Here is a 26,966-nt window from a genome sequence, read left to right on the forward strand (position 1 = left end):
CCCTGCGCTACTTGGCTACAGTAGTGCGGGGCAGAAGGTAAGTGGGAAAACGCTCAGAGATTCAAGAAGAAATGTTGTACCCTGGGGCAAAAGGATTAATGGAATCTAGAGTCAGTCTATCTTCAACACACAGATGCTTGGGGAAAAAAACAGAATATCATAGCTATCACGCCCCACTTATGAAAACCTCAGAAACATCTGGTTGATCATGAGCTCCCATGAAGCTGCCTTGTGCTTGAATCAGTCTATTGGTCTGTCAAGATCAGTCATGGCCATTCTAACAGGCAGCAGCACCGCAAGGTCTCAGACAGAGGTTTTTTCATACATCCGTTTAACTGCAGATGCCAGGGATTGAACCTAAGACATTCTGCATGCAATGCAGGCTCTTTACCACTGAGTCACAGTCCCTCCCCTTATTTGGGAAACACTTGTCTGAAAAGGAGGAAATACACTTAACTGGACTGACAAACAGAGGGTTGGAAACAGAGGGTTGTAGCAGATAATCCTTTGTCTTGGTGTAGCCTGACTCTAGTTATTTATTTATTTTCTTCATTTATACTCTGCCTTTCTCCCCAGTAGGACCAAAATGGCTTTGATTGTTTTTCTTTCTTCCATTTCACCTCACAACAACACTATGAGGTGGGTAATGCCAGACTGTGTGACTGGCCCAAAGCCATCAAGTAACCATGGCGGAGCGGGGATTCAAACCAGAGTCTTCCAGATCCTAGTTGGACACTCTAACCGCTATACCACCCTAGCTTATGAGCTCTACCTGTCAAAAACATTGAGTAGCCAGTTGAGGGTCATATCCACACAGAGAGGAACGTTCACAAGGATGCCTCTCTCCTCCTCCAGCCGCTCGTAGAGGGCAGTCAGGCAGTGGATCACCTCAACCACATCCATCACATGGTCGCTGGACTGCAGCTCGTGTTCCATGAAGACCTCTAAGGCGGTTGGGAGGGTCACCATGTCCACTGTTGTGTGGGTCAGAGACAAAGAGAAGAATGAAAGAAAACAAACCATTACAGAGCAATTGCCAGAACACAGGAAGGTTTTCAAGCTCCTGTGACAAACAGGTGCATGTATTTAATCTTGAAGGACAGATATGAAAACAATGTAGGGTGAAGGGAAATCATATTTTTGGTACCACCCAATTGAGAAGTACATTTTGCATTTGGAAATAAGTTCTGCAGTGCGTGTTGTAAGCCTCCAGTTGGCTCTTAACACTAATCCTGGGAAGAAGGATACCGTGGTTGCCTAGCGACTACTGGAGACATTCCCATTAACTTCTGGATTGACTTTCAAGTGACTAGGAAACTGGATTCTGTTGGTGCCAGGAAAATGCAGAGCACCTCCTCCTTCCCTCCATTGCCCTGTATAAACTCCCATCCAGTAATCAGAGGAATATAGCGCTGATTCATGCCATTTCTGAACCGGAAGTATTGTATGCATGGTTGGGCAGCTCCTGACTCGTGCATTAGGTAATGTATGAGATAGATGTACAAATGTATATTCCTATGCAAAGTATCTTACACTTCTGAGATCCAACCACTCTCTTTTGAGCCAAAGAAAAGCAGAAATCAAATGCATGAACACATGAATTTTCTACCTGTGTCTAGAAAGAAGGAAAAGGAGGATAAACATTGGTAAAAATACTCTGAATAAAGAGTAACGTATCAGGTGAATTTGAAAGATAACCTGATTTTCCACAGCACTTCTGGATACTTGCTCCCCCCACCCCAGGATTAATGTGGCTGTCTTGCTTTGGTACAGATTTCGCTGCTCCACCATATACATGGTGCAAACTGGCCCCTATTCCAGCCAAGAAACAGAACTGCTCAAAAGAAATAGAAGAGGGAAACGTGGGACTTACATCTCAGAGCTTTCTGCACACGACGCAACTTCATGGCTGTGCGATAAGCAGAGAACTTGATGTTGTTCAGATCCGCTGGGGGGCAAAAACGTATGTGAGAGAAAAGGAACCACCGAGTTTGCATCTGCCATAGAAATTTCCCCAGTGTAATTAAATGCAGACCATCGGCCATGTGTGGGATTATACCATACCTGTGTGGGTTCATGAATGCCTGCGTTCACAATGAGCTCGAGTTTGCTAACTGCCTCTGTATATGTGTGTACATGCATGTGCATGAATTCATGTACGTTTTCACTTACAATATTTTTGCCCTAAGTAGATTAGCCCAGGTTAGCCCAATCACATCAGATCTTGGTAGCTAAGCAGGGTTAGTCCTGGTTGGTATTTGGATGGGCAACCTCCACGGAATATCAAGCAATGGCAAAGCACCACTGAACATCTCTTGCCTTGGAAACCCTATGGGGTCACCATAAGTCAGCTGTGACTCGATGGCACTTTCCACCACCAGTAAGTAAAATCACATTTAATGTGCAATCCACCACTCGGATGACAAACTACATTTCCCATGGTGGGTTCCGGGTGGTTGTTTAGGTGGTTTCTGGTCAGGAGAGGAAGGAGTGTGTATGGTGCAATGATCTCTCATAATAGTACATAACTGAAAATAACAGAGGAAATAATATCAGATATGTGAGTGAGGCCAATGGGTACATTCCTCCATATGCATGAGGATCTCTCTCTCTCTCTCTCCCTCTCTCCCTCTCCTTTCCTCTCTCTCTCTCTCTCTCTCTCTCTAGCAGTGGTGTAGTGGTTAAGAGCAGGTGCATTCTAACCTGGACGAACCGGGTTTGATTCCCTGCTCTGCCACTTGAGCTGTGGAGGCTTATCTGGGGAATTCAGATTAGCCTGTGCACTCCCACACACGCCAGCTGGGTGACCTTGGGCTAGTCACAGCTTTTTGGAGCTCTCTCAGCCCCACCAAGCTCACAGGGTGTTTGTTATGAGGGGGGAAGGGAAAGGAGCTTGTAAGTCCCTTTGAATCTCCTACAGGGGATATAAATCCAAACTCTTCTTCTTCTTCTTTATTTTTTCTCCAAAGCAAGAGAGAACAGCAAACACCAAAGATACACACAACTCAGCTGTGCCATAAGAGGATTAGGTTCTTCTTACCTAGCGTTTGGTACAGTTCTGTCATCTTGGGATGGTCCCAGCATGTTGTCTGTGCTTGGTGGCTGGAAAGGAAACCAAGATGGACCGTGGAAGGTTAAGTAATTGATGGCCATATCCATGACACGGAAAATCAGAAAGATATTTTACAGCTTGCATAGATGTATTTGTGTGTACATCTTGTAAGATATGGAGGGACAGAAATGTCCTGGGAAATCCATGTGCAGATGGAAGTGAGGAGCAGGGATGAACATTCAGGCTTCATGGTAGATACCATAGTATCGAGAAGATGCTTCAACCATAAAAAATAATATTGACAGGGTTGCAAGACCAGCTATGAAATAAAGCAGTGGGCTGGTAGAGTCCATAGTGCCAACCTAACAACTTTCTGGGTGCCTACCAAGTATTGTAGAAAGGGGTGGGGAGCTTTTGCCTGGCAAGGCTTTTGATTGGCCACTAGAGATCTGATTGGCTGTGCAGATCTTTTTTTAAAAAATTACTTCGGCAACCGCCACAGCAAAAGGATCCTCACTCTGTGACTGAAGGCAAACTGTGTGTAAGCAAGAAAATATTTTAAAATCATATGTTCATTTTAAAATGCATCCTGTTAAGCAGAGATTCTGCCTGAAATTTTGAATAATTATTTTCAGAGTTATGTTTAACCTCACTACCTGATGTTTTGTGGTTAGCTCCACCTCTTGTGGCAGCCATTTTCTATTTGCAACCATTACCCCCTGCTGGAATTCCAAAAGTGCCCACAGGTTCAAGAACGTTGGGGACCCTTGAAACAAAGCCATATAACAAAGCCATACATGGGATCAAGAAATACCGAAGGCTTGTTATGCCTCTTGGGAAGAGGCGGGATCCAGCAGGTTCTCACAGGTTCCCGAGAGTAGGTTACTAATTATTTGTGTGTGCCGAGAGGGGGTTACTTACTAATTGGTGATTTTGCCACGTGATTTTTGCCTTAGTTACGCCCTTCCTCTCAGCAGTAGCGCGCAGAACTTGAAGCAGTCTAGCAGGAGGTGCACCGGCGCGCATAGCAGCCTGCGCCTGTTTGCATTCATTTCCTGCCCAAGGACCGGCACAGCGCCTGCGTCCTTGCCACAGCCCCGCCCAGGAATGCCCCGCCCCCGGAATGCTAGGCCATGCCCCCATTGTGCCCCGCCCAGCCCCATTGGCGCTACGCCACAGTTTGAATCCCACCACCATGGGAACCTGTTAGTAAAATTTTTGGATCCCACCACTGCTCTTGGGGGTCCGAGTTGGGGACTTAAAATCTTACTGGGTGCAACAACAAAAACAAATTATGGATTCTGCAGCGGACAAAGGGATCAGGAAATTCAAGACTGCCAACAATAAACGTGGGCATGACAGACTGGAAGCTATTTCTGCCACAGCTGGAAACTCACTTGATGTAGTATGGGACTTTATTGGGAGAAATTGCTCTTTCCCAGGGGACCTGGACTGAGGCTGTAAGGGGGAAAAGAGAGAGGAAGATTACGGGTAAGACAATCTGCATGTTTGTTGATTAAAATATTTATACCCTTCCTTTCCCTTGTGACTCAAGGGTGCTTTCAATTCCAAGTCAGGACTATGCATAATATAATATAACCCCACTAACCTTCTCTCCCTAGACATTCTTAGCTCTCTCCAGTACTGCTCCTCTCCTCAAAAGCATAAAATCCATAATTATCAATCCAGTCCCCAAATTGGGAGGACAAAATAAGACAGTATTTTCGCATGGGAGAATTGACTAACTTTTTGAACAGAAGATCAGAACATGAATTTAAAGAAAAATGGGAGCCCTATTTTAAGTATAATAAAAGGTAAAATTCTGCCTAGGTTTATGTGTTGCCACTATAATTTTGAAGAACTAGTGCATAAATATATGCATATCTTTTCAACATATATAGATACTGACAAATAATCTCAAACCAATAACTATATGGTTTTAATAGTATGACTGTAGAAAGGTTTTGTTAAATCTATTTGTTTATGAATCCATGCATTTGTTTATGAATCCATTTTTCTTTTATTTTGAATTGTAATTTGTGTTCCTTCAGTATAATGACCAGATATCAGCACAGGTCAGTCTATTGTTATTATGTTCGTACTTGTTGAATTTCTTTCTTTGTAACTTTTTCTGGTGGAAAAATTTAAACAATTAGAAAAAATCCAATCCCCTGATAATGTAAGCAATTTAGTTATTGAACTCTATTGAACTAACATGCTCTAATTTATGTATCAATGTATTGAGGGGGAATAGTGTAAAAATATTTTTTAAAGTTTTTTAAAATTCTCATTGCAGCCTGAAGTAGCATTTCCCCCTTTACTAATTCAGAATTCTGCCATCTCATATTGTATACGTAGGCCTGAAAATATACACGGAACACCTCTCCCCTCTGTTAGGTTGGCAACCTGGTTCACATACTTGAGAGAAAGTGTTGTGATCCTGGCCCAAAGTCTCGGTGGGCATCCTGGAGGTGCTTCAGCCGGTCATTGACAGAAACCTAAGTGGGGATTGAAACATCAAAGTGGGAAAAGTATGTAACATTTCAGCCAAAACAGAATTTCAGTGCTGCAGTACAAACAGTGGCATACCACCACAAAATGGTGCCCGGGAAAAGCCCCAGATGCCACACCCAGCTGAAATTCCCACCTCGCCCCCACAAGCAACCCCCCACCACCAAAAATGGTATTTAGAAGAAGAAGAAGAAGAGTTTGGATTTATATCCCCCCTTTCTCTCCTGTAGGAGACTCAAAGGGGCTTACAATCTCCTTGCCCTTCCCCCCTCACAACAAACACCCTGTGAGGTAGGTGGGGCTGAGAGAGCTCCGAGAAGCTGTGGCTAGCCCAAGGTCACCCAGCTGGCGTGTGTGGGAGTGCACAGGCTAATCTGAATTCCCCAGATAAGCCTCCACAGCTCAGGCGGCAGAGCTGGGAATCAAACCCGGTTCCTCCAGATTAGATACACGAGCTCTTAACCTCCTACGCCACTGCTGCTCAAATGACCTCTCTTTAGGTCAAATGACCTCTCTGTGTTCCCCCCCCTTCCCCCCAGATACACCACTGACTACAAATTGAGACTGTATTAAAAACTTGATGTTGATGACTAGGGGCAGGCAAAAAGAAGTATTGGTATTTTTGGGTTCAGGTTATTAAAAAAATATGGCTGCCTCCAGACTCCACATGAGTCTGGGACACAGCAGGCAGTGCAGAACTGCACCTGTGCCGCCTGCTGCCTCTGAGACCCATATGGAGTCTGGAGGCAGGTGCAGAGTCGAATGCTAGTCCTGGCCAGACTGAGCCCAGCATTCAGGTGTGGGCTTGGCCTGGCCAGGTCCAGCTTGAAACTGGGCCCTGCCTCTGAAGCCCACAGTTTAAAGTTGGACCTAGGTAGGCTGAATATGGCTATTCAGAACAGCCACTCCATTCTGCGTCCCTTCCTGTGTTAAGGGACATATCTGTCGGTTGCTTTTCACAAGCCAGCCACCCCAACCAAGCCTTCGCTGAGATTCTGGAACTAGACTGATTCCTGTTCCTCTGTTCTCAAGCTGTCCCACTGTCTTTGCTCACCTGTAGCTGTTTCCAGCGGGTGTTGATCTGTTCCAGGGCACGAGAATTCTCCATGGACAAGTGGACATCTGAGATAGCAAGCTGATGAGCCAGGTCATTCACAAGCTTCACTCCATCTTTCATAGGGGAGAGCTCCTCTTGAAACAACTGGATCCCACCCCAAGGAATGCAACACAGGATGCAGGCAACAAAGAGAGGAATAAAATGAATGACTTATGCTCCTTCAGTATGGAAATACAAGCAAGTGTTGTGTGCAATATATCTCCATGTAGAATGAACTTTGAAGATGGAATAGGAACTGAAGAACGAACAGGGCAAAAATGCATGGCCCATTTTTTTTAGCCACCTAGAGATGGGACTTTGTTATAGACAGGGGGGGGGGGCAACACCCATCTCTTTAACCGCTAGGTTACACCACCCAATCTTTCTTCATTTCTGCACCAACTGTGCTTTCTCACTTTAATCTCTCATCTCTGCTAATATAGGTGGGCTTCACTTTTGTTTTGTACAAACCAAGACAATATAAGACATAGTTCTCATCTAAATGATGGTGCAATCCCAAGAACTTCCTGGGAGTACGGCCCATAATGGAGATTTCTTCTGAGTAGACCTCGTTTGGATTGTACCCTGAGACTCCATAGCTATCTTAAAGTCCCCATTTGGTCCCTGACATTTTAAGGATGTCAGGTAGAAGGGTTCAGAATGCCCTTGGAGAGCCAGTTAGAAAAGACCAATGAATAAAATCAGCACGCGGCAGCTTCAAATATTAATCTGCCTGGTGAAGTGACATACGGAAGCATCTCCCATCTGTCTCCTTCCAGCTAATCCACATGCACAAGGCCCTTAATCAAGGTTACCTTGGTGTTTTGGATGTGTTCTGGCAACGAGTCAATGAAGAGGTCACCAATGGGTTCCCATGTCTCTCGCATGCTCTCTGCTTGGTCAAGGGTGATGCTGAGCTCTTCCATGGCGCCCTTGATCTCCAGCAGCTGCTCCAGGGTCCGTTCAATGTGGCGATGCTGGTCGACGCAGCGGGCGGTGAGCTTCTCCCACAGCTCGCTGGCAACAGTCGCCTGCTTCCACACAAAACGGCTGACATTCTGGATGCGGTGTCTTGGGGAGACATCTGCAAAGGGAGCACCAATGAGGGTGAGGACCTTGGATTCTGGGAGGTGTGACTTCATGGGGAGGAGGAGGAGGAGCTTTCGGGAGGGTGAAATGGAGTGTGAGAGGGAGGGGAGAGTGAAGGCAAGTTGATGGAGGAAGAGGAAGGATTAGGAGATGGGAGATACAGAATTAATGCTTTGTGTATTATGTCTTATTTAATCTCCATTCTGGTTGCAACCCGAGTACCACAGGCATAAGTTCATTTTCACAGACAGTGGATTCTGGCTGCCAGCACATGAGTGCTCCATGTATCAGGGCTTCTTTGGTAGACCATATTTACAAAACAAGCCCAAACTGGTTTTAAGTTTTCTTCATGGTAAATAAATACTGGCTTGGATGAAAGCCCAATTTTCCAATTGGGTACCAGCTGGATATTATGGAAAAAATTTACAGTACAAGTTGTGCAACAGTGCAATCAGCTTGCCTAGGGAGGTGGTGAGCTCCAAGGATGCGGTGTCGGGGGGGTGTTTTTTCTTGGGTTCAAACCCCCCACATTACATGTCCGAAGATCCGCCCCCAATTGTGGTTTTTTGTATTTTTTAGTGTTTTTTCAGTTTTTGGCCTGCAAGGGGCGCAATTTTTAGGCTAGCACAGGGGTAGGGAACCTGCGGCTCTCCAGATGTTCAGGAACTACAATTCCCATCAGCCTCTGTCAGCATGGCCAATTGGCCATGCTGGTAGGGGCTGATGGGAATTGTAGTTCCTGAACATCTGGAGAGCCGCAGGTTCCCTACCCCTGGGCTAGCAGCACCAAAATTTGGCTGATTTTATTGGATTTGTATCCTGCCCTATCCCTGCAAGGCTCCGGGCGGATATGCATAGCTATTGTACATTTGCTGGTATGCATGGCTATTGTACAAGGGGTTGCCAACAGGCCTGGGAAAAAATCCTCTGCTCCTTGAATAGAGCCATAACGTTCATAAATGAACAGTTAAAGCTTTTTCGTGGCATAAAAACACAGAGCTATATTGCTTAATAAACCCTGTTCAAAGGAGAGCCATAATGCTTGCCAGGTTCAATGTTATGCCTTCTGCCTTGTTACATGGCAGATTTAATAAGCAAGAAAAGGCTAAAAGATTGTGCCCATGTAACGATGGCTCAGTTGAATCTCTGGCCCACCAATTACTTCACTGTCTCAGATTCAAGGAAATCAGATCCAAGTATGTGAATCTCACTCCTTTACATTTACCCGACCTCCCCGATTTATTTAGATTACACTACTTGTTGGACAACCCTGATCCTTCTCTCTGTATGATAGTGGCAGACTTTCTCCTGGAAATTACTAAATGCCAGTAGATTTCCTTCGTCCTAACATGTATATCCTGTATTGTATATGCTTGTTAATCTGTTTTTATTATTGTTGTACTGCTGTCTATGCCAGTAAAGGCTTGCTTCTATAAAAAACAACAACACAGAGCTAGAAATGACCTCAAGGGTCATCAGCCTCTTGCACAATGAAGGAGCTGGAAGGAGCTACTCCAGTGGTGGGATTCAGCAGGTTCGCACCAGGTTAAAATGGTGCTTGTAAACAACCAGTTGTTAAACAGCCCGGAAACCATACAACACCCCAGTTGTTAAATTATTTGAATCCCACCACTGAGCTACATCCTTGCCCCCCCCCCCCCCCGTGATTCCTGCCCAGAGGAGTTGGATAACATCACCTAGAGATGAAGGAAGGGAATAATTTATTCCAGTAAATAATGTCCTTAAAGGAACAAGGCATTTCCCTCCAGGGCGGCTGACAGCCCTAGCTGGACACATTGTGAAGCCAGGAGTGCTTTGCTGCTAAAGAACCCGCTATGATTGTTCTTTGCTTCCAGCCAGGGACTTGTAGTTCTGTGAAAAGGCGACAATAATATAAAGCTTCTGTGATGGTGCCAAATTCATCTGGAAGGGGAAAAAAAAAACCCTTTTGTGCTTTCATATGGTGGCCTTTGAGCCAAGGGCTGAAAAAAACCTCTTCAGCAGCCACGGACCTCTCCTAACTCCCTGCCAAGGAATCTTTGGCTTTTGGGGGGTGTTCTAAGTGCACACGCAAAGTTGCTACGGCATGCTGGCCCGGCCTTTTAGGCTGCTCCGTTGCGCCACTCGAGCTGACAATATGCCTCTGTGGATGAGGCACTGCAGAGGTGGGGTAGCGAGCCTTTCCATTTCCCCCTCCATTGTTGATCTCCAGAATATAAACAAAGCTGCCTCAGACAGAGACAGGCCACTGATCTATCTGGCCCAGCACTGTCTGCTAAGCATCTCTCAAACCCAAAAGATGGTCTTCCCCGTGCTTGCTGTCTATGGACTGATTCACAAGTAATGATAATAATAATGGTCTGTGTGTTGGAAGTGAAGGAATTTGTGCTGCCTCTTAACTTCAGACATCAGAGGGGGGACTAGACTAGATACTAGGCATCCTTTCTCTACTGCTCTGACACTATCCTTCTTTTCACACCTCAACTCTCACATACTCCTCCATTTTGAAATTTCCCTTCACCTCCCTTGTCTTTCCTGCCCTTTTCCTGCCCTTTTTTCTTCCCTCCGTGTCTCCAATCTTTGGAGGTTTTTGTTGCTTTGAGTGGTGGTTGGGTGTTATTTACCATCCCCACAAATCAACTCACCACCGAAGAAGAAGAGTTTGGATTTATGGCCCCTTTCCTTCCCTCCTGTAAGGAGACTTACAAGTCGGTAAGGAGACTTGTATGCAGCTTGCGAATTTCCTTTCCCTTCCTCTCCCACCAGCAGACACCTTGTGAGGTAGCTGGGGCTGAGAGAGTCCTCGAAGAAGTGTGACTAGCCTGAGGTCACCCTGCAGGAATGTAGAAGTGGACCAATAAGCCACTCATGTGAAGGAATGATGAATCTAAACCGGTTCTCCAGATTAGAGCCCACCTGCTCTTACTATACTGTGCTGGCTCATCACTGAGATCACTGTTATATAGTAGATACAAAATGTGATTCTTATCTGTTGAAATCAAATTGGGATTTGTGGTTTTAAATTGTATGTTTCTAATTTATATATTACATATTTTTATATTGTGATGTATGTTGTTGGAAGCTGCCCTGAGCCCAGCATAAATGAAGGCCATGATCGATTGATCTAGGAGCAATTGCCAGAGGCGTAGCAAGGGGGAAAGCGCCCGGTGCACCGGTACGTTCTCCGCCCCCGCCCCAGAACGCTCTTGCCACACCCTTGCCACACACACCCTGGTGCATTGTGCCCCCCCCCCCGTCCCCTTGGAGCTACGCCTCTGCCAATTGCAAGCAAAGACTACCACTGGGTTATGCCCTTCCCCTTCTCACTGGTGAACTCCAATAAGCTTTTGAAGTACCCCAGAATACTGTTAGAACCAAACTCTTCAAAGAAATCACCTATAAATACCTTCAGTGGTTTTTTCCCAGATCCATTTTTCAAAGCATGATCTGAAAATAAGGGTAACTGTACATATCCCCTTGAAGGGCAGGATAATACTCTCTAATACACTCATGGGAAATCCAGGGCACAGAGGGATTATGAGATCATTCCAAGGTGCCAAGGGAAGTCAGGAGGCCAACGTGGAAGCAAATACATCTTAGCTGCTGCATCAAGCTGGCTGCCGTTCATGGCTCTGGCTGGGCAGGAATCCAGCAGAGGCTGCTGTAAATTGCATTATGGTGATAGTTGGGGAACAGAGAAGGGAGGACAGAATTGCAAACCTTTATTGTTGGGATTGGATTCCTCCACTTCTTCAAATGGGTGCTGAGTGAGGAATGCCTGAGCCGATTCCAGGACAGAGTAAATATATGGGCCCCGAGACTTCACTTCTTCCATGAATGCCTATGAGACAGAGAGAGAGAGAGAAGGAGAGGGAGAGGGAGAGAGAGAGAGAGAGAGAGAGGGGGGGGAGAGAGAGAGAGAGAGAGAGAGAGAGAAGTGAAGGTGCTGGCCAGAGTTGCAAACACCATCACACTAGAACAAGATGTGCTGAATTTATGCACGCTACCTTCATGCCTAAACAGACATACCAGCACAGAGTAGAGGAGATGATGCAGGACCCAAACCCTTGAAAGAAAGGTGAGGTAGACTGCAACCTACACACACTTGATTGGAAATAAACTTCATTACAGTAAATGGGATTTAAAGTCTATATTTAGGGTTGGCAACTGTTGGGAAATTCCTGGAGATTTTTTTTTGGGGGGGGGGGGTGAAGCCTGAAGAGGGAAGGGCCTGGGGAGGAAGTGACCTCAAGGAGATGGAATGCCATCAAAAAGGGGTGGCCAAACCATGGCTTCTGAGTCGCATGCGAATCTCGGACAGTGGCAGAGCGGGGAATCAAACCCGGTTCTCCACCTGCTCTTAACCACTACACCATGCTGGCTCTCTAGTCAGAGATGACATTCCCAAAGGGAGTGACCTAGCAGAGTTATACATACCGCATGCCTCTCCTTTTCCTGCTGCACCAGGGCGACATCCCCCTGGAGTGGAAGCTGAGCTGAGAGCTCCTCATCTTTCTGGCTGAGCCAGTCAATGATCTCCTGCAAGGGGATCTGCAGCTTGCCACTGTGGTCGGAGAAGGCCTCCAGACGAGCCCTGAGAAAGCAAAGACAAGGCAGTGGAAGTGAACAAAGGCAAACGAGACCATCCCATTACAATGCTCAGGTGCATCCATGAAGGACAGGTGTGTCTATAGCAGGGGTCTGCAACCTGCGGCTCTCCAGATGTTCATGGACTACAATTCCCATCAGCCCCTGCCAGCAATTGGCCATGCTGGCAGGGGCTGATGGGAATTGTAGTCCATGAACATCTGGGGAGCCGCAGGTTGCAGACCATGCTGGCAGGGGCTGATGGGAATTATAGTCCATGAACATCTGGAGAGCCGCAGGTTGCAGACCCCTGGTCTATAACAATCAGCCAAGATGGCTCCATTGGAATGTCCACTTCTAGAAGCAGTAGACCTCTGAATACCAGTTACCGGGTACAAGCATCAGAAGAAGGTTCATGCCTTGCTGGTGGGCATCCCAGAAACATCTGAGGATTAAGGTTGCCAACTTCCAGGTTGTGCCTGGACCTCTCCCAGAATTTAAACTGAGCTCCAGGTGGCAGCGATGAGTTCCCCTGGAGGAAATGGCTACTTTAGAGGGTGGCCTCTGTAGTGTCATGCCCTGTTGACATCGCTCCCCTCACCAAATTGAAGTCCCCACATGCTCTGCCCCTCAAATCTCCACAAATTTCCGAACCCGGAGTCAACAGCCCTACTAGGGAGCCATTGTAGGAAACAAGATGCTGGATGAGATGGACCCTCAGTCTAATCCAGGTATCGCCAACGTTTTTGAGCTTGCACGCACATTTGGAATTCTGACAAAGAATGGTAGCGGCAACAAAATAGCTGCCACAAAATGGCGGCGGCAGGAGGTGGAGCCAGTCACAAAATTATTGTCACAGCGTAACTTCAGTAACAGAGTGCAGTTTCTCGTGCTGTGGTGGCAGCAGCTATCAAAGCGACATTTTTAAAATTTGCACACTCAATCCTATCTGCAATAGTCAATCAGAAACCTCATTGGGCCAAAGCCACACCTGGTCCCAGCTACTTCCTAAAAACACTTGGTTGGTACCAGAAAAGATGTTGGTGGGTGCCTTATGCCTCCAGACACCACATTGTGGACCCCCAGTCTAATACTACAGGGCTTTTCTTCTGTTCTTAGGAAATATTGTTGACAGAGAGTGGGTTTTCTTGAAAAGGGACTGGACACTTTCTGTTGATGCTGTCAATTTTGAAGATCAGCAATGGAGACAGGGAACTTAACCAGAGCTAAGTATTTCCTTTTGAAGGGAAGCTAGGCTAAGAACACCACATTTTTTGCTGGCAGGGCTTCTGTGTCTTAATGATTACATTAACCACTAGTTTAACAATTTTATCAATGGCTTTTTTAATAACAGGTATAACTTTTCTAAGTGCAAGGAAGGTGTGATGGGCAAAGAGTCATCCCTTTAACTTCAAGCTGTGAGGCTATTTGACACAGAAAGTTCCAAGGTCAATCACTGGTTAAGAGATCTCAGATTAGCTATGAAAGACCCTGCAAAGTTATTACTAGCCAGAACAAATCGTAGTGAACAAAATAGACCAAAAGTCTGACAGTATAATAAAGCTTCCAATGTCCTGCATTTTAGGTGTGATTCTGTAAGTGCTGCATGTGCAGGTGTGAAGTGCTCAGAGAATTGCACTCTGGAGAAAATTACTGTTGCAAGTGAGATGGAGCCCCTGTGAGGACAAGATTGGTCCAGTAGACACAGTTATCACATTTTCCCCCTAACCTTCCTCCAAGGAGTTTAGGGTGACATTTATGGATCATCACCATTTTATCTCCATAAAAAACCAGTGTGGTTAAGGAAGGGGAGGGAGAGAGAGAGAGAGAGAGAGAGAGAGAGAGAGAGAGAGAGAGAGAGAGAGAGAGAGAGAGCATCAGTGGCGTAGTGAGGGGGCATGGAAGGGGCTGGAACCCCAGGTGCCACTTTCTTGGGGGTACATTGCAGGGTCATGGTGGCTTGCACGCAACTGTGCTCCAGTCCCGCAACTGTGCTCCAGTCCCAAACTCCCTTCGGTGTTCAGGGCAGGGGCACAGTTAAATGCCAATGAGCAATCAGGTGGAGCCTGACTGAGGGTGGAGCCAGTGGTGGTATTCTATTAATTTATCTACTGGTTTGCCCCACTGCCACATGCGCCCCCCACCCACCCACTTACCTGGCTGCTGCAAAAGAATGTGGCTGGCCCAGCCGAGGTCTTTTCCTCCACCTCCCCACCTTTTTGATGTTGGGCTGCTGGGGGGGGGGGGGGGGCAAGAGAAGGCAGTGGCTGCAGGGCCAAAGGGGCCAGGCTTCTTTCACCAGCCGGCAGGAGGCAGCCGGAGTGGGCTACGCATTTGGGGGCCGGCTGCACAGCCTAAGGGGGCTTTCTCTGGCATTGGCCAGGGGGACCGTGTGGGTGGCAGCGGCAGGAAGCCCCTGCGGGGGGGGGGCTGGCAAGCCTCCAAGTGGGCTGCGCGCCTCTGGGACGGAGGCACGGCCTTTGGAGGAGGCCTGCTCGTGCCTGGCTGCTCCAGGGCTCTGAAAGCCCCTTCATTCTGCCTCCCGTGGGGTGGTGGGATTTAGTCGGTTCGGTGAACTCAGTAATAAATTAGCTACCGGTTCTGCCAAACCGGTGTGAACCAGCTGAATCCCACCACTGGGTGGAGCCAACAGTATAAAGAAATAGCTGGCCGACCCCTCGTGCTCAGTCTGATCCTAGACTCAGAGCGGTTTGGATCTAGCTTCCAGCCTGCAGTTTAAAGCTGAAGGCCAGCATCAAATGGGCAAGCTGAGGCCAGCATCAAGTGCCTCCACGTGGAGATAGGGGGCGGGGCAAGATGGCTGGCCCCACTCCCGAACTCCACATGAAGATTGAGGGTGAGGCAAGCCTAGCTGGCCCAGCTCCCAAGCTCCACGTGAAGTGAGAGGGCGCAGCTGTATGGGGCACAGCAATCAGGGTTAGCCCTGGACACTTATAATGTTACTATGCCCCGGATTCCTGATCCTAGTCTGCCTGCCTCCCTAACCACTAGATGGATTTTCCTGACCCTACCCACATGAGTATCAGCTGTATGCCAACATAATGTATGCACAGTCCTTCTAACTGCATGGAATGTCACCCTCTGCTTACACATCTGTCAGGCAGGCCTCTGCCCACAAAAGAATCAGGGCGTTTTGCCACGCTGCCTTACCGAAGGCTTTGAGACTTCTTTTTAATCTCATTCCAGCACAGATTCATCTCCAGAGGCATCTGCAGCCCAACGGCACCATTTGGAGGCTGCTGGCTCACACAGGCCGGCACGGAGCCATCCTGGGATGTTTTAACCTAGGCAGAAACACAAGAAAGCAGCATACAGTGTTATTCTAGGGATGGGAGAAGCGCCTGGCAGCTGGGATAAAAGGAAGAGGGAAGGATATTCGTTCCCGTGCTCTTCTCTTCTCCTCTGTGTGAGTGCATGTACAGGGCCTGGAAGGGGAAGAAAGATGGAATGTGATAGAATTAGTCAGAATATTACTTGAAAAGGCTTCCAGGACTTGCTCTCCTTTAGCATTGGGCATCACTTACACTGATAATAAGGGGACTCAATATTTACACCAAATAACCACGCCCAGTCTCCGCAGAGCAATGATGTTGGCCCATTGTAATGCCCTTCCATCAGCTGTGTCAACAGGGAGATTTATTAAAACCCCTTACCACCAAAGGCTATGCAAATGCAATGGGAATTGGGTAGATTCTATAGACCATATTTTACTTTATTGTCCACTTTACGCTGTACCCAGAGTTAAATATTTGTCATCCCTTCTACTCAAAAAAGAATATGCATCTGACTTACAAAAGATTTCCTTTCTGTTGGACAACCCCAGTAGTGACGCAAATGACGCAGTTGCCAAATACTTGGATTCGTATATGAAACAGCGCTCTAGGAGCAAAATCTGAACTTTTCCCTCTTTTTTCTTTGTATTTTATTTCAGTTCCCCTCTATTTAGTTAAGTGGACCTGTGTATATAATACTGCGATATTGTTATGCCAATAAAGGTTCTTTGATTTGATTTAGTCAGAATATTTTAAAATAATTTATTAATGATTCCCTTGATTAAAAACATTTTACTCAGTCATTTAGAATTTTAGACTTGATTCACAATTTGTGCATGTCCAAGATTCCTGATGAAAAAATGCTTTCTTTAATTTTAGTTAGATTTTGTTTTTCGATGATTCAATAATTCTTTAAAACCACAGAATATAGGGCTACAAAATTTACCTGCTGTTCTGTAGTCAGGGTTTGAATTACACATCTGGTATGTAAAGTTATATTGCCTTGGTACATGCAGTGTACCAGTGTCATCTTATAGACCAACCAAATTTCTTCTGACATAAATTTCATGAGTTGGAGTTCACTTCATCAGATACATAACAGGCATAGGTGTCAAACTCACAGCCCTCCAGATGTTATGGACTACAGTTGCCATCATCCCCTGCCAGCATGGCCAATTGCCGATTTTCCATGCGGGGCTCAGCTAGCACATGGAAAATGGGGCTGCCCCCCCCCTCCTTGTTTCTCAAGTCCTATGGAAACAGGGAAGGGAGGTGGGGGGACCCTGTCCTCCATGTTGGATTCAGCACGTTGAGTTCAGTATGGAGGATTGGGCTTGCTTCTTCCCACACCTCACTTCCCAAGACCTGGGGTCCTTGGGTGGTGGTTAGAATGTGGTGATGGGTGGTGGTTGGAATGTGAGGGACACACTTTGCACCCATTGGCTGGGAGTTTGTCATCAGACATTCCAAACCCTTAGCAAATTATGTATAAGGATAGTGAGTTAAAAATAAGAATCCCCCATTAAGATATGACGAAGTCACAAAAGTTTATGGAAGTACATTATTTGTCAGACTTTATGGTACCGTTGGGCTATTGTTTCATTTTACTGCTAAGACTACACTGTGTTCCACAGAAAGATGATAGTAGGGTTGTATATTCTTTCACCACAATATAAAGCATGCAGGACCTTCTTCATTGTAGAATGAATAATAAATAAATAATAAATAGATAGTGCCTACCTAGCCCTGCTCCCCGCATCCATTTGTAAGTTGTTCAATGAACGGTAAATGTTCTTGTATCAAAGTAATGCACAAAATAATGGTTTTGACAAAAGCAGCATGTAAAATGAATGATAATTCTCATATTCGTTTGGGACTATATTCTAATGTGGAAGCATATAATTTTCTCGACCGCTGCACTTCAACTGATCATATTATTACCTTTCAGTGGAACCGAGTATAGCATAACCACTGATCTGAACTTGGCCACTGTACACAAAAGTTCCATTTCAGGTCACAGTTAATGTTTATAATTTATTTTGCCATCAAGTAACAGGTGACTTACAGCAACCCCATCGAGATTTCAAGAGAGATGGTCAGAGGTGGTTTGCCATTGCCGACCTCTGCGTAGCAATTCTGGATTTCCTTCTAAATAGTGACATCTAAAAAGGGACAAGGGCAGAGGTGGGATCCAGCAGGTTCTCACAGGTTCCCGAGAGTAGGTTACTAATTATTTGTGTGTGCCGAGAGGGGGTTACTAATTGGGGATTTTGCCACGTGATTTTTGCCTTAGTTACGTCCCTCCTCCACTCCTCAGCAGCAGCGCGCAAAACTTGAAGCAGTCTAGCAGGAGGTGCACCAGCGTGCGTGGCAGCCTGCGCCTGCGTGCATTCGTTTCCCACCCAAGGACCAGCGCAGCGGCTGCGTCCTTGCCACAGCCCCGCCCAGCAATGCCCCGTCCCCGGAATGCCTGGCCACGCCCCCATCGTGCCCCGCCCAGCCCCATTGGCGCTATGCCACAGTTTGAATCCTACCACCATGGGGACCTGTTACTAAAATTTTTGGATCCCACCACTGGATAAGGGCTAACCCTGTCTAGCTTTTGAGATCTGACAAGATCAGGCTGTCTCAGGCTCTAGAACGGAACTACAGTTTGATCCAATGGATAGAGGCTAGGATTAAAGGAGCAGACTCCTTTTAAGTGAATATAAGAAGCCAGGCCAATGCCACTTCTGCCTTTATTATAAGAAAACACTAGAGGGAAGCCTAGGGTAGCATTTTGTCAGGCAGGTACCAGCTAATGTTATTCTTTACAGGCTTTTGTAGCACAAGAATGGACCGGCTTCAGTTTGGGTTGGGTCTTCCTTTCTACAAGAATTTCAATGATTCACCAGTTGTGTTTTAAATTTACAAAGCAAGATTGAATGCCCAGGATCTTTTTGCAGTTAAAACTAACCAGTATTCTCATCCTGGGAACTCACTTTGGCTTAAGAATTGCCCTCCTGTCTACTAGCCTGGTGTGGTGGTTTAGAGTGGTGGACTCTAATCAGAAGAAGAAGTTGGATTTATATCCCCCCTTTCTCTCCTGTAGGAGACTCAAAGGGGCTTACAAACTCTTGTCCCTTCCCCCCACAGCAAACACTCTGTGAGGTAGGTGGGGTGAGAGAGCTCAGAAGAACTGTGACTAGCCCAAGGTCACCCAGCTGGCGTGTGTTGGAGTGCACAGGCTAATCTGAATTCCCCAGATGAGCCTCCACAGCTCAAGCGGCAGAGTGGGGAATCAAACCCGGTTCCTCCAGGTTAGAGTTCACCTGCTCTTAACCACTATGCCACTGCTGCTCAGGAGAAATGGGTTCGATTCCCCCACTCCTCCACATGAAGCCTGATGGATGAGCTTGGGCCAGTCGCAGTTCTCTCAGAACTCTCTCAGCCCACCCAAAGGCAAGCAATGACAAACCACCTGTGGAGGTCTTTTACCTTGAAAACCCTACCGGGTCACCATAATTTAGCTGTGACTTAACAGTACTTAGAAGAAGAAGAAGAAGAAGAAGAAGAAGAAGAAGAAGAAGAAGAAGAGGAGGAGGAGGAGGAGGAGGAGGAGGAGGAGTTTGGATTTATATCCCCCCTTTCTCTCCTGCAGGAGACTCAAAGGGGCTTACAATCTCCTTGCCCTTCCCCCCTCACAATAAACACCCTGTGAGGTAGGTGGGGCTGAGAGAGCTCCGAGAAGCTGTGACTAGCCCAAGGTCACCCAGCTGGCGTGTGTGGGAGTGTACAGGCTAATCTGAATTCCCCAGATAAGCCTCCACAGCTCAGGCGGCAGAGCTGGGAATCAAACCCGGTTCCTCCAGATTAGATACACGAGCTCTTAACCTCCTACGCCACTGCTGCTCCTATACACACACACTACTAGTCCAGCAGTTTTTGTAATAACCGCAGAAGCCAACAGGCATTTGGGATGGAAACGGAAGAGTGCCCCACTGCAATCCTTCTAACCACCCATCTCTGTTTTAGTAGTCGCATGGCTGTCTGGCTGCTTCTGCACATGCAGAATAATGCACTTTCAATCCACTTTCACAATAGTTCGCAAATGGATTTTGCTATTCCACACAGCTGCAAAGTGCATTGGAAGTGGATTGAAAGTGCATTATTCTGCATGTGCGGAAGGGGCCTAAGATATAACAGGTACATTCCCCCCACCACCCAATGCCATTCATGGCAGGAAAAGCTACCTGTCACTGTAGATATTAAAGGCAAAGGAGAAGTGCCAGGAGGGAAAAAGAGTTTGACACAACTCTAATAATCGGATGCCGAAGAACCCCAGGTAGCAAATGGAAGAATGGGAGACATACATCCCTTGACATTTCAAAGCGAACAGGTAGATTTGTTCTATTTTAAGAGAGCAAAGAATCTGAGCTGCAAGAGCATATAAACCAAATGAGTCAATCCCCAGGAGGTCTGGTGGCATGAACCCATCTGAGCCCGAGGGAGTTTTTAAAATACTGTACTCTGAAATAAATTTTCTGAAAATTCAAAATAAATGTTTTCTAAAATAGCTGTTTTTTTTAAGAATGTATACATTATTTTGCATTCTCATCATTACTTTGCAAGCATACGGAATTTCAAAACTGAGCCAAATTGAGGGATTAGATTCCCCACAGATAGTTTGTACTGTATTCTTCTTGGGTTTAAGCTCTCAAGTAGATACAGAGAATCTTGATTTTACATCGAACAACATATAAAACTAACAACATATAAAACAGGTTCCACATTTCAACGCAACCAGTGTGCTAAACCAAAAAGATCATCAATTAAGCTGCAGCGGAAAAATAATCACTGCCGCAGCCATCCAATTTACAGCGTGGGCATCCAAAATATGTTGGAGTTACAAAAACATCATATGCTGCACGGAGCCCAGTCAGAAGGTCACAAGCTTGCAAATGCCACGAGGGCAGCTGCATTCGGTCTGCTGGAGCAAAAACAGACAGGAGTCTTGAGGCTTCTTGATGACTCACAGAATTTTTGTGGCAGAAACCTTCATGGATTAGAGTCTGCTTCATCAAATGCAGAGGATGAGTGTGTGGAGAATGAAAGAGAGAAGGAGACAGCGTGCAAAATTTAACAACAGGTGTTCATAACGCAACAAGATATTACACAGGTCAGACCACGCGTGGCACTTCTAATTTGGCTTTGAGAGGTCTTTACACATTGGTTTTTAATTTGTTGGCTTAGAGGTTATTCATTTTATCGACTTCGTATTTTGGAATCTGAGTTTGTTGTTAAATTGAATTTTGCTCTTATTTTATTCCGTCCTTTATCGCGGTCTTTGACACATTTTGACAACCCATAACCATTCTTCCAATGACAATATTAGTTCCCTGATATTGCCTCCTCAATATGGCTTCCTCATTCCCATGATCTGCGTTAGTTGCTTTCTTGGAAAATAGAAATAGCGAAAAAAGGAAGGCCTCTGAACATATGCAGAGTGTATTTCCTTCATCATTGCTATCTTCCCAAATATCTGAAAATATGAGAGGAAGGTCTTCTGAGGCTCATTCCGCACACGCAGAATAATGCACTTTCAAACTGCTTCCAGTGCTCTTTGAAGCTGTGCGGAATAGCAAAATCCACTTGCAAACAGTTGTGAAAGTGGTTTGAAAATGCATTATTTTGTGTGTGCGGAAGGGGCCTGAGATAATGAATAGGACTTCTGGGGAGGGCATGGCTTTCGTTGCCAAGCTTCCTGAGGTCCATACTGCGAGATGTGTAGATAAAGGTGTATCTAGGTTGAGGGAAGCCAGGGCTTGTGCCCCAGGCACTGCCTGAGGGGACATGGCGGGGAGCTCATAGCCCCCACAACAGAAACTCCGCCCTTACCGTCAAACCGAGTCCCTTCCCTCAAACTGCATGTGGAGTTGGGGGCAGGGTGCGGAGTGGAGTTTGGGGGTGAGGCAGAATTCAAGGTTGGGCTTGGCTGGGTCTAGCTTTAAACTGTGGGTTCTGCCTCAAAGCCCACAGTTTAAAACTGGGCCTGGCCTGGCCAGGCTGAGCCCAGCCTTGAATTTAAATTTTTGATGACGTGTCTTCGAAGCTTCACAGGCTCAATAGTCTGTGAAGCTTCAAAAACACATCACCTAAAATAAAAACAACCCCCCCCCCAAGTATATACTGCCAAAATTGGCAAGAAGAACTGAGTTCAATTATGTACTTTATTCAGTGAAAAGGCAGGTGGCCGCGATGCTGCAGAGCAAGCGTCCCAGGAGATCTTCACAAAATGGCAGGTGCCACGGGGCAGGCAAGTGGCAAATCGCTGGCAAGGGAAAATGAAAGGAAAAAGATTGAATGGGGTGTTGTGGGGTTTCTGGTTGTATGGCCGTGTTCCCATAGCATTTTCTCCTGGCGTTTCGCCTGCATCTGTGGCTGGATCCTCTGAAGATGCCAGCCACAGGATCCTCTGAAGATGCCAGCCACAGATGCAGGCGGAACGTCAGGAGAAAATGCTACTGGAACATGGCCATACAACCCGGAAACCCCACAAACCCCAGTGATTCCGGTCGTGAAAGCCTTCGACAATACAAAAAGATTTAAGTTGGAGAGAAAAATAAATTGCATTGGGGGGGGGGGGGGCTGGCTCCTCAATCACTTTGTTTTTGTCCATGCTCTGTGGATAAAAAATGAGGAGACGGGTTTAAGATGTCCTCAAGACATCTTATTTTGGTTATGCAGAAAAGTATCTGTGGTCTAGAGATTAGTTGTAATTTTGGGAAATCTCCAGGTCTCTCCTGGAGGTTGGCAATCTGATAGACATACCTCCTATGGGGGGAAAAACAGCCTGCCCCTCTGCTCCTGGCACCTTATTCTATGTCTCTGCTGGAAGGCTCTAAGACAGTGGTGGCGACCATGGCACGGGTGCCAGAGGTGGCACTCAGAGCCCTCTCTGTGGGCACAAGCAAACAGAGTTTGTAATGTGGGGGGAAATCGCCCCCCCCCACGCACACATCTAGGCTGCTGGACTCGATTATTAGCATTAAACCTAAGACCTAGTTTTGGGGAAGCAGTGTAGGTAACCCTGTTAAGTGCTGTTAAACCTCACTGATTTTCAAGCGAAGAACTAAAGCGCGATCTTTTACCTAGGAGTAAGCTCGGTTGATGGAAATGGGGCTTGCTTCTGAGTAAACCCTCCTAGGGTCGTGATTCACCCGTTCGAAGAGTTGCACGGTTGTTTCAAAGCAAAGCCACTGACTACCACCAAGCTTACTCCCGAGTAATGCACGCCTCAGAGCCAACCGTTTTTTTCTAAACTAAAACCTCAGTATTCAGGTTAAATTGCCGTGTTGGCACTTTGCGATAAATAAGTGGGTTTTGGGTTGCAGTTTGGCACTCGGTCACAAAAAGGTTCGCCATCACTGCTCTAAGAAGTAGGCAAAAACTTCGTATCAGCCTGCGAGATCTGGCTACCATTTCTTTTAGGAAATACACTTCCTAACACATCTACACTAATGCTTGGCCTGCGACTTGGCGCATTAACAGCTAGCAGTTCTGGCCTTTTTACTGCTTTATAAGACGTTCACTGTGACTGCTATTCGTCTGTACAATTTGCCTTCATAACACCACAAAGTTCCAAAAATGTTGTACAGCACAGCCCCACAATTCCTTTTACCACATTCCTTTGTATTGCTTGGGGGCGGGGGGGGGGGGAGTGATTCGAAAACAATCCAACATGAAAGATGCAAAGCCAGTAAAGTTCAATTACCATTTAATAAATCCGCCCCAAAGCGTTTCGGCTGTCTCCATCTGGGGGATTTATTCAGCACTTAGCTAGACACAAAATTACATCTCCTTCCAATATACCACGCTGGAAGTCTGTGCTCCTCTGTGTATGGTACGTAGTAAGCAGAAGCGGTCCTGCGTCTGCCTAACAGCTGAATAAATTCTCTGGATGAAGACAGTTGAAAGACACTGGGAATGACTGAGCAAATTATAATTGTAATTTATCATCCTGACCTGTTTCCTAATATTGGTTCTGCAGTACCCACCCACCTACCGGTTTATATGCACAAATAGGCACATGCATGTTCTACCACCATCATCCAAAATCCATCCCTATTTTGGCACACCCAAAATGCAATCCCCAGATTTTCTGCAGCACTGCGAGGATGGGGTGGGGTCTGAACTGATTTCATGCTGTGCGAATTTACTAAATGTAAGGTAACATGATAAGTGGGTCATTCTGGAAAAAAAATTCAAAAGGAATCTTATCACCTCTTGGCTTGCGTTCATTCAGCTTGCAAAGTGCAAAATCAGCATGGGGGGATTTGGAGACTTGTTCTGGAGTGATACAGGACTGATATTACCACGCGGAAGAAAATGGCCTCATTTCAAGTGGTGGCAAACCTCTGGCACATGTGTCAGAGGTGGCACTCAGAGCCCTCTCTGTGGGCACGTGCGCACAGAGTTCATCATTTAGGGGGAGACAAAAATCACACACCCCCCACACACATACATCTAGGCTGGTCTTGTTTCTGAGTAAACCCTCCTAGGGTCGTGATTCACCCATTCAAAGCGTTGCACGGTTGCTTTGGAGCAGCAGTGGCGTAGGAGGTTAAGAGCTCGTGTATCTAATCTGGAGGAACCGGGTTTGATTCCCAGCTCTGCCGCCTGAGCTGTGGAGGCTTATCTGGGGAATTCAGATTAGCCTGTACACTCCCACACACGCCAGCTGGGTGACCTTGGGCTAGTCACGGCTTTTCGGAGCTCTCTCAGCCCCACCTACCTCACAGGGTGTTTGTTGTGAGGGGGGAAGGGCAAGGAGATTGTAAGCCCCTTTGAGTCTCCAACAGGAGAGAAAGGGGGGATATAAATCCAAACTCAAAACTCTTCTTCTTTGCCAAGCTTACTCCTGAGTAACCCGTGCCTTGGAGCAAACCGTTTTTTCTAACCTAAAACCTCCGCATTCAGGTTAAATTGCCATGTTGGCACTTTGGGACAAATAAGTGGGTTTTGGGTTGCAATTTGGGCACTTGGTCTCGAAAAGGTTCACCATCACTGTCCTATAGCTTTTTAGTATTTCAGCAGCATACAGAAATGACAGCCATATTGGATTTTCAAAACTTCTGGTATCTCAGGAAGGGAGCTTCTGAGTTGGTGCAGAGTGCATTTTAAAACAACAATAAAAACCCACCTTGAAAGGCAAAGCATCACTGAGCATAGCACCTTGCCTTTGGGATAAGAAGTAGATTTTTAGAAACTCATTTAAAGATAGTGCTCTTTCACACACATTTAGAAAGCGTACGTACCGCACACGCCCTTTTAAAAGTCCTTTAAGAAAACTAGACCAGCTTGTATAAATAATGAAACCAATATCTACAATGTGCCCCCCTCCCCAGGTTTTATATTATCCTATTCCAGAAACAGGCTAGAAGGAAATGCTGACTAGTAACTACGGTTGCCAACTCTGGGTTTGAAAATTCTAAAGATTTGGGGGTGAAGCTGAGGAAGGAAGGGTGGGATTGGGGGGAGGGGGAGTATAATGCAATAAACACCACCCTCCAAAGCAGCTATTGGCCCTTTCTGCTCAGCACCAATAAGGAGGAAATAAAACGCTTCCTCCATGGAGTTCCACATGGTTTTTAGCCCAAAACGTTTTATTTCCACCCTGAAAACGTTTTATTTGCATGCTGCTCCCCAGTGATTTTTTTATTGTGTGAAAATGTTTTGCAAACTTTTTCACTTGTTGTGCAGATCTCTTTAAAAAGTTTCCCACGTCTCCTGGACATCCTCAACGGTTCAGGGCTTGTGCTGACAACCTGACGCTTTATTTTCATCAGTTTTTTTTAATTCAAGGAGTCGACACAACCCCTGAAGAATCTCAGTACAAGGCCTTGAAGCTTCGTAGCATCAGGTTCACTGAGTTTAAAAACGAAACGGACCAACCATGAAATGGCAGCCAGAAATCGATTCGAGAGGGTAATGCGGACAAATTGTTTTTTTAAAAAAATATTTTGCAAATGTTTGCAAAACGTTTTCAGGGGCTTGTGTGGAAATGGCCATTGTCTCCGGGGGAACTGATCCATGTCGTCTGGAGGTTAGCTGTAAATTTCAGATCTCCAGGCACCCCCTGGAGGTTGGCAGCTTATGTAACTGTCAGACAGGCAGACTACCCTAGTGCCAGAGGTGGGATCCAACCAGTTCTTGCCACTTCTCTAGAAGTGGTTACTAATTTTTTTCTAAGTGCCGAGAAGGAGTTACTAAAGCAACGTCCCTGCCCAATAGGGACTGGAGGTGCGTGTGTGCGGCGGCACCACTGTTTGAATCCCACCACCATCGGAATCTGTTATTAAAATTTTTGGATCCCACCACTGCCTAGTTCCATGTTCAGGGATACTATAACTGTAAATATCAAACACAAGTGACAGACAGAGGAAGGCTCATGGTCTCTTTGTTGGCTACAACGAGGTATCTGGCTGGTAACTTCAAGGAAGAGGCTTCTACACTAGATAGACTTTGATCTGATCCAGCAGGTGGCCTTCCTCTTCATGACGGATAAAATGGGACCTCCCATGTACAGAGGCTGTGTACCTCTGAAAGCCAGGGTAAGGTGACACAGAACAAATGCAGTGATTTCTGTCATGTCCTTTCTGAGAGCTTCCAAGAGACATCTGGCTGGTTAACTCAGGACAGGAGAATGCTGGACCACATGACCTTGATTTGAACTGGCAAAGCAGTTACGTTCTTCCATGCGCAGGCAAACGCATACAAATTGCCGCTCCCCACTTGTTGCGAAGCAGCGCCGACACTTTCACTAAAGAACAACCCCACTGCGATACTATTTGTTCTGAGCACAGTTTTCCACTCTAAGTAATTAGCCATTAGTTTTCCAAAAGGAAATCGTGTTTACTGCTTCCATTAGCAACTACCAACCCCAAGGGTCTGAGGAATGGCACAGACAGGCTTCGCACGGCTCTTAATGGAGGCAGCCGCCCAAGGGAGGGGAAGGAAGGGCAAAGACTACTCAGCAACAACAGTCTGTCTCGGGAGCGAAGCACTAGGTGGGGAAAAGATCTCCAAGCACAGATCCGTTTGTAAAATGTGCCTTCTCACAATTCAACAGCGGTGCTATCAGATGGACACGTTTCACGGGGGGGGGGGGGAATGAAATTTGAGTCCAGTATTTGAGTCCAGTCAACAAGATTTCCAGGACATAAGCTTCCAAGATTCAAAGCTAACTAGGAACCACCCCATAGCCCTTATATGCCAGTCAGAGGGGAGAAATAAGGCACCAAACAACACCATTTGCTCAGAAAGCTTAACATCAGTTTCTGACAGACAGAAGCCTTTA

At 46.3% G+C, this 26,966-nt stretch overlaps 1 protein-coding gene across 6 annotated transcripts in view; it reads right to left on the minus strand.

The window, feature by feature from the left end:
• The window catches only part of DRP2 (dystrophin related protein 2), a 73,512-nt gene that overhangs the window by 25,300 nt on the left and 21,246 nt on the right, over window positions 1–26,966 (minus strand). For all 6 annotated transcript variants that reach the window (XM_048514065.1, XM_048514067.1, XM_048514066.1 and 3 more), the window contains 10 exons: window positions 15,507–15,640; window positions 12,186–12,342; window positions 11,469–11,589; window positions 7,475–7,743; window positions 6,618–6,764; window positions 5,472–5,550; window positions 4,450–4,510; window positions 3,041–3,102; window positions 1,874–1,948; window positions 773–974 (listed from right to left, as the gene is read on the minus strand). In XM_048514065.1, coding sequence (XP_048370022.1) covers window positions 773–974; window positions 1,874–1,948; window positions 3,041–3,102; window positions 4,450–4,510; window positions 5,472–5,550; window positions 6,618–6,764; window positions 7,475–7,743; window positions 11,469–11,589; window positions 12,186–12,342; window positions 15,507–15,640 — 1,307 coding nt within the window. The remainder of the gene's footprint in view (window positions 1–772; window positions 975–1,873; window positions 1,949–3,040; window positions 3,103–4,449; window positions 4,511–5,471; window positions 5,551–6,617; window positions 6,765–7,474; window positions 7,744–11,468; window positions 11,590–12,185; window positions 12,343–15,506; window positions 15,641–26,966) is intronic.

Source organism: Sphaerodactylus townsendi, linkage group LG13 (assembly GCF_021028975.2).
Source record: "Sphaerodactylus townsendi isolate TG3544 linkage group LG13, MPM_Stown_v2.3, whole genome shotgun sequence".
NCBI lineage: Eukaryota > Metazoa > Chordata > Lepidosauria > Squamata > Sphaerodactylidae > Sphaerodactylus > Sphaerodactylus townsendi.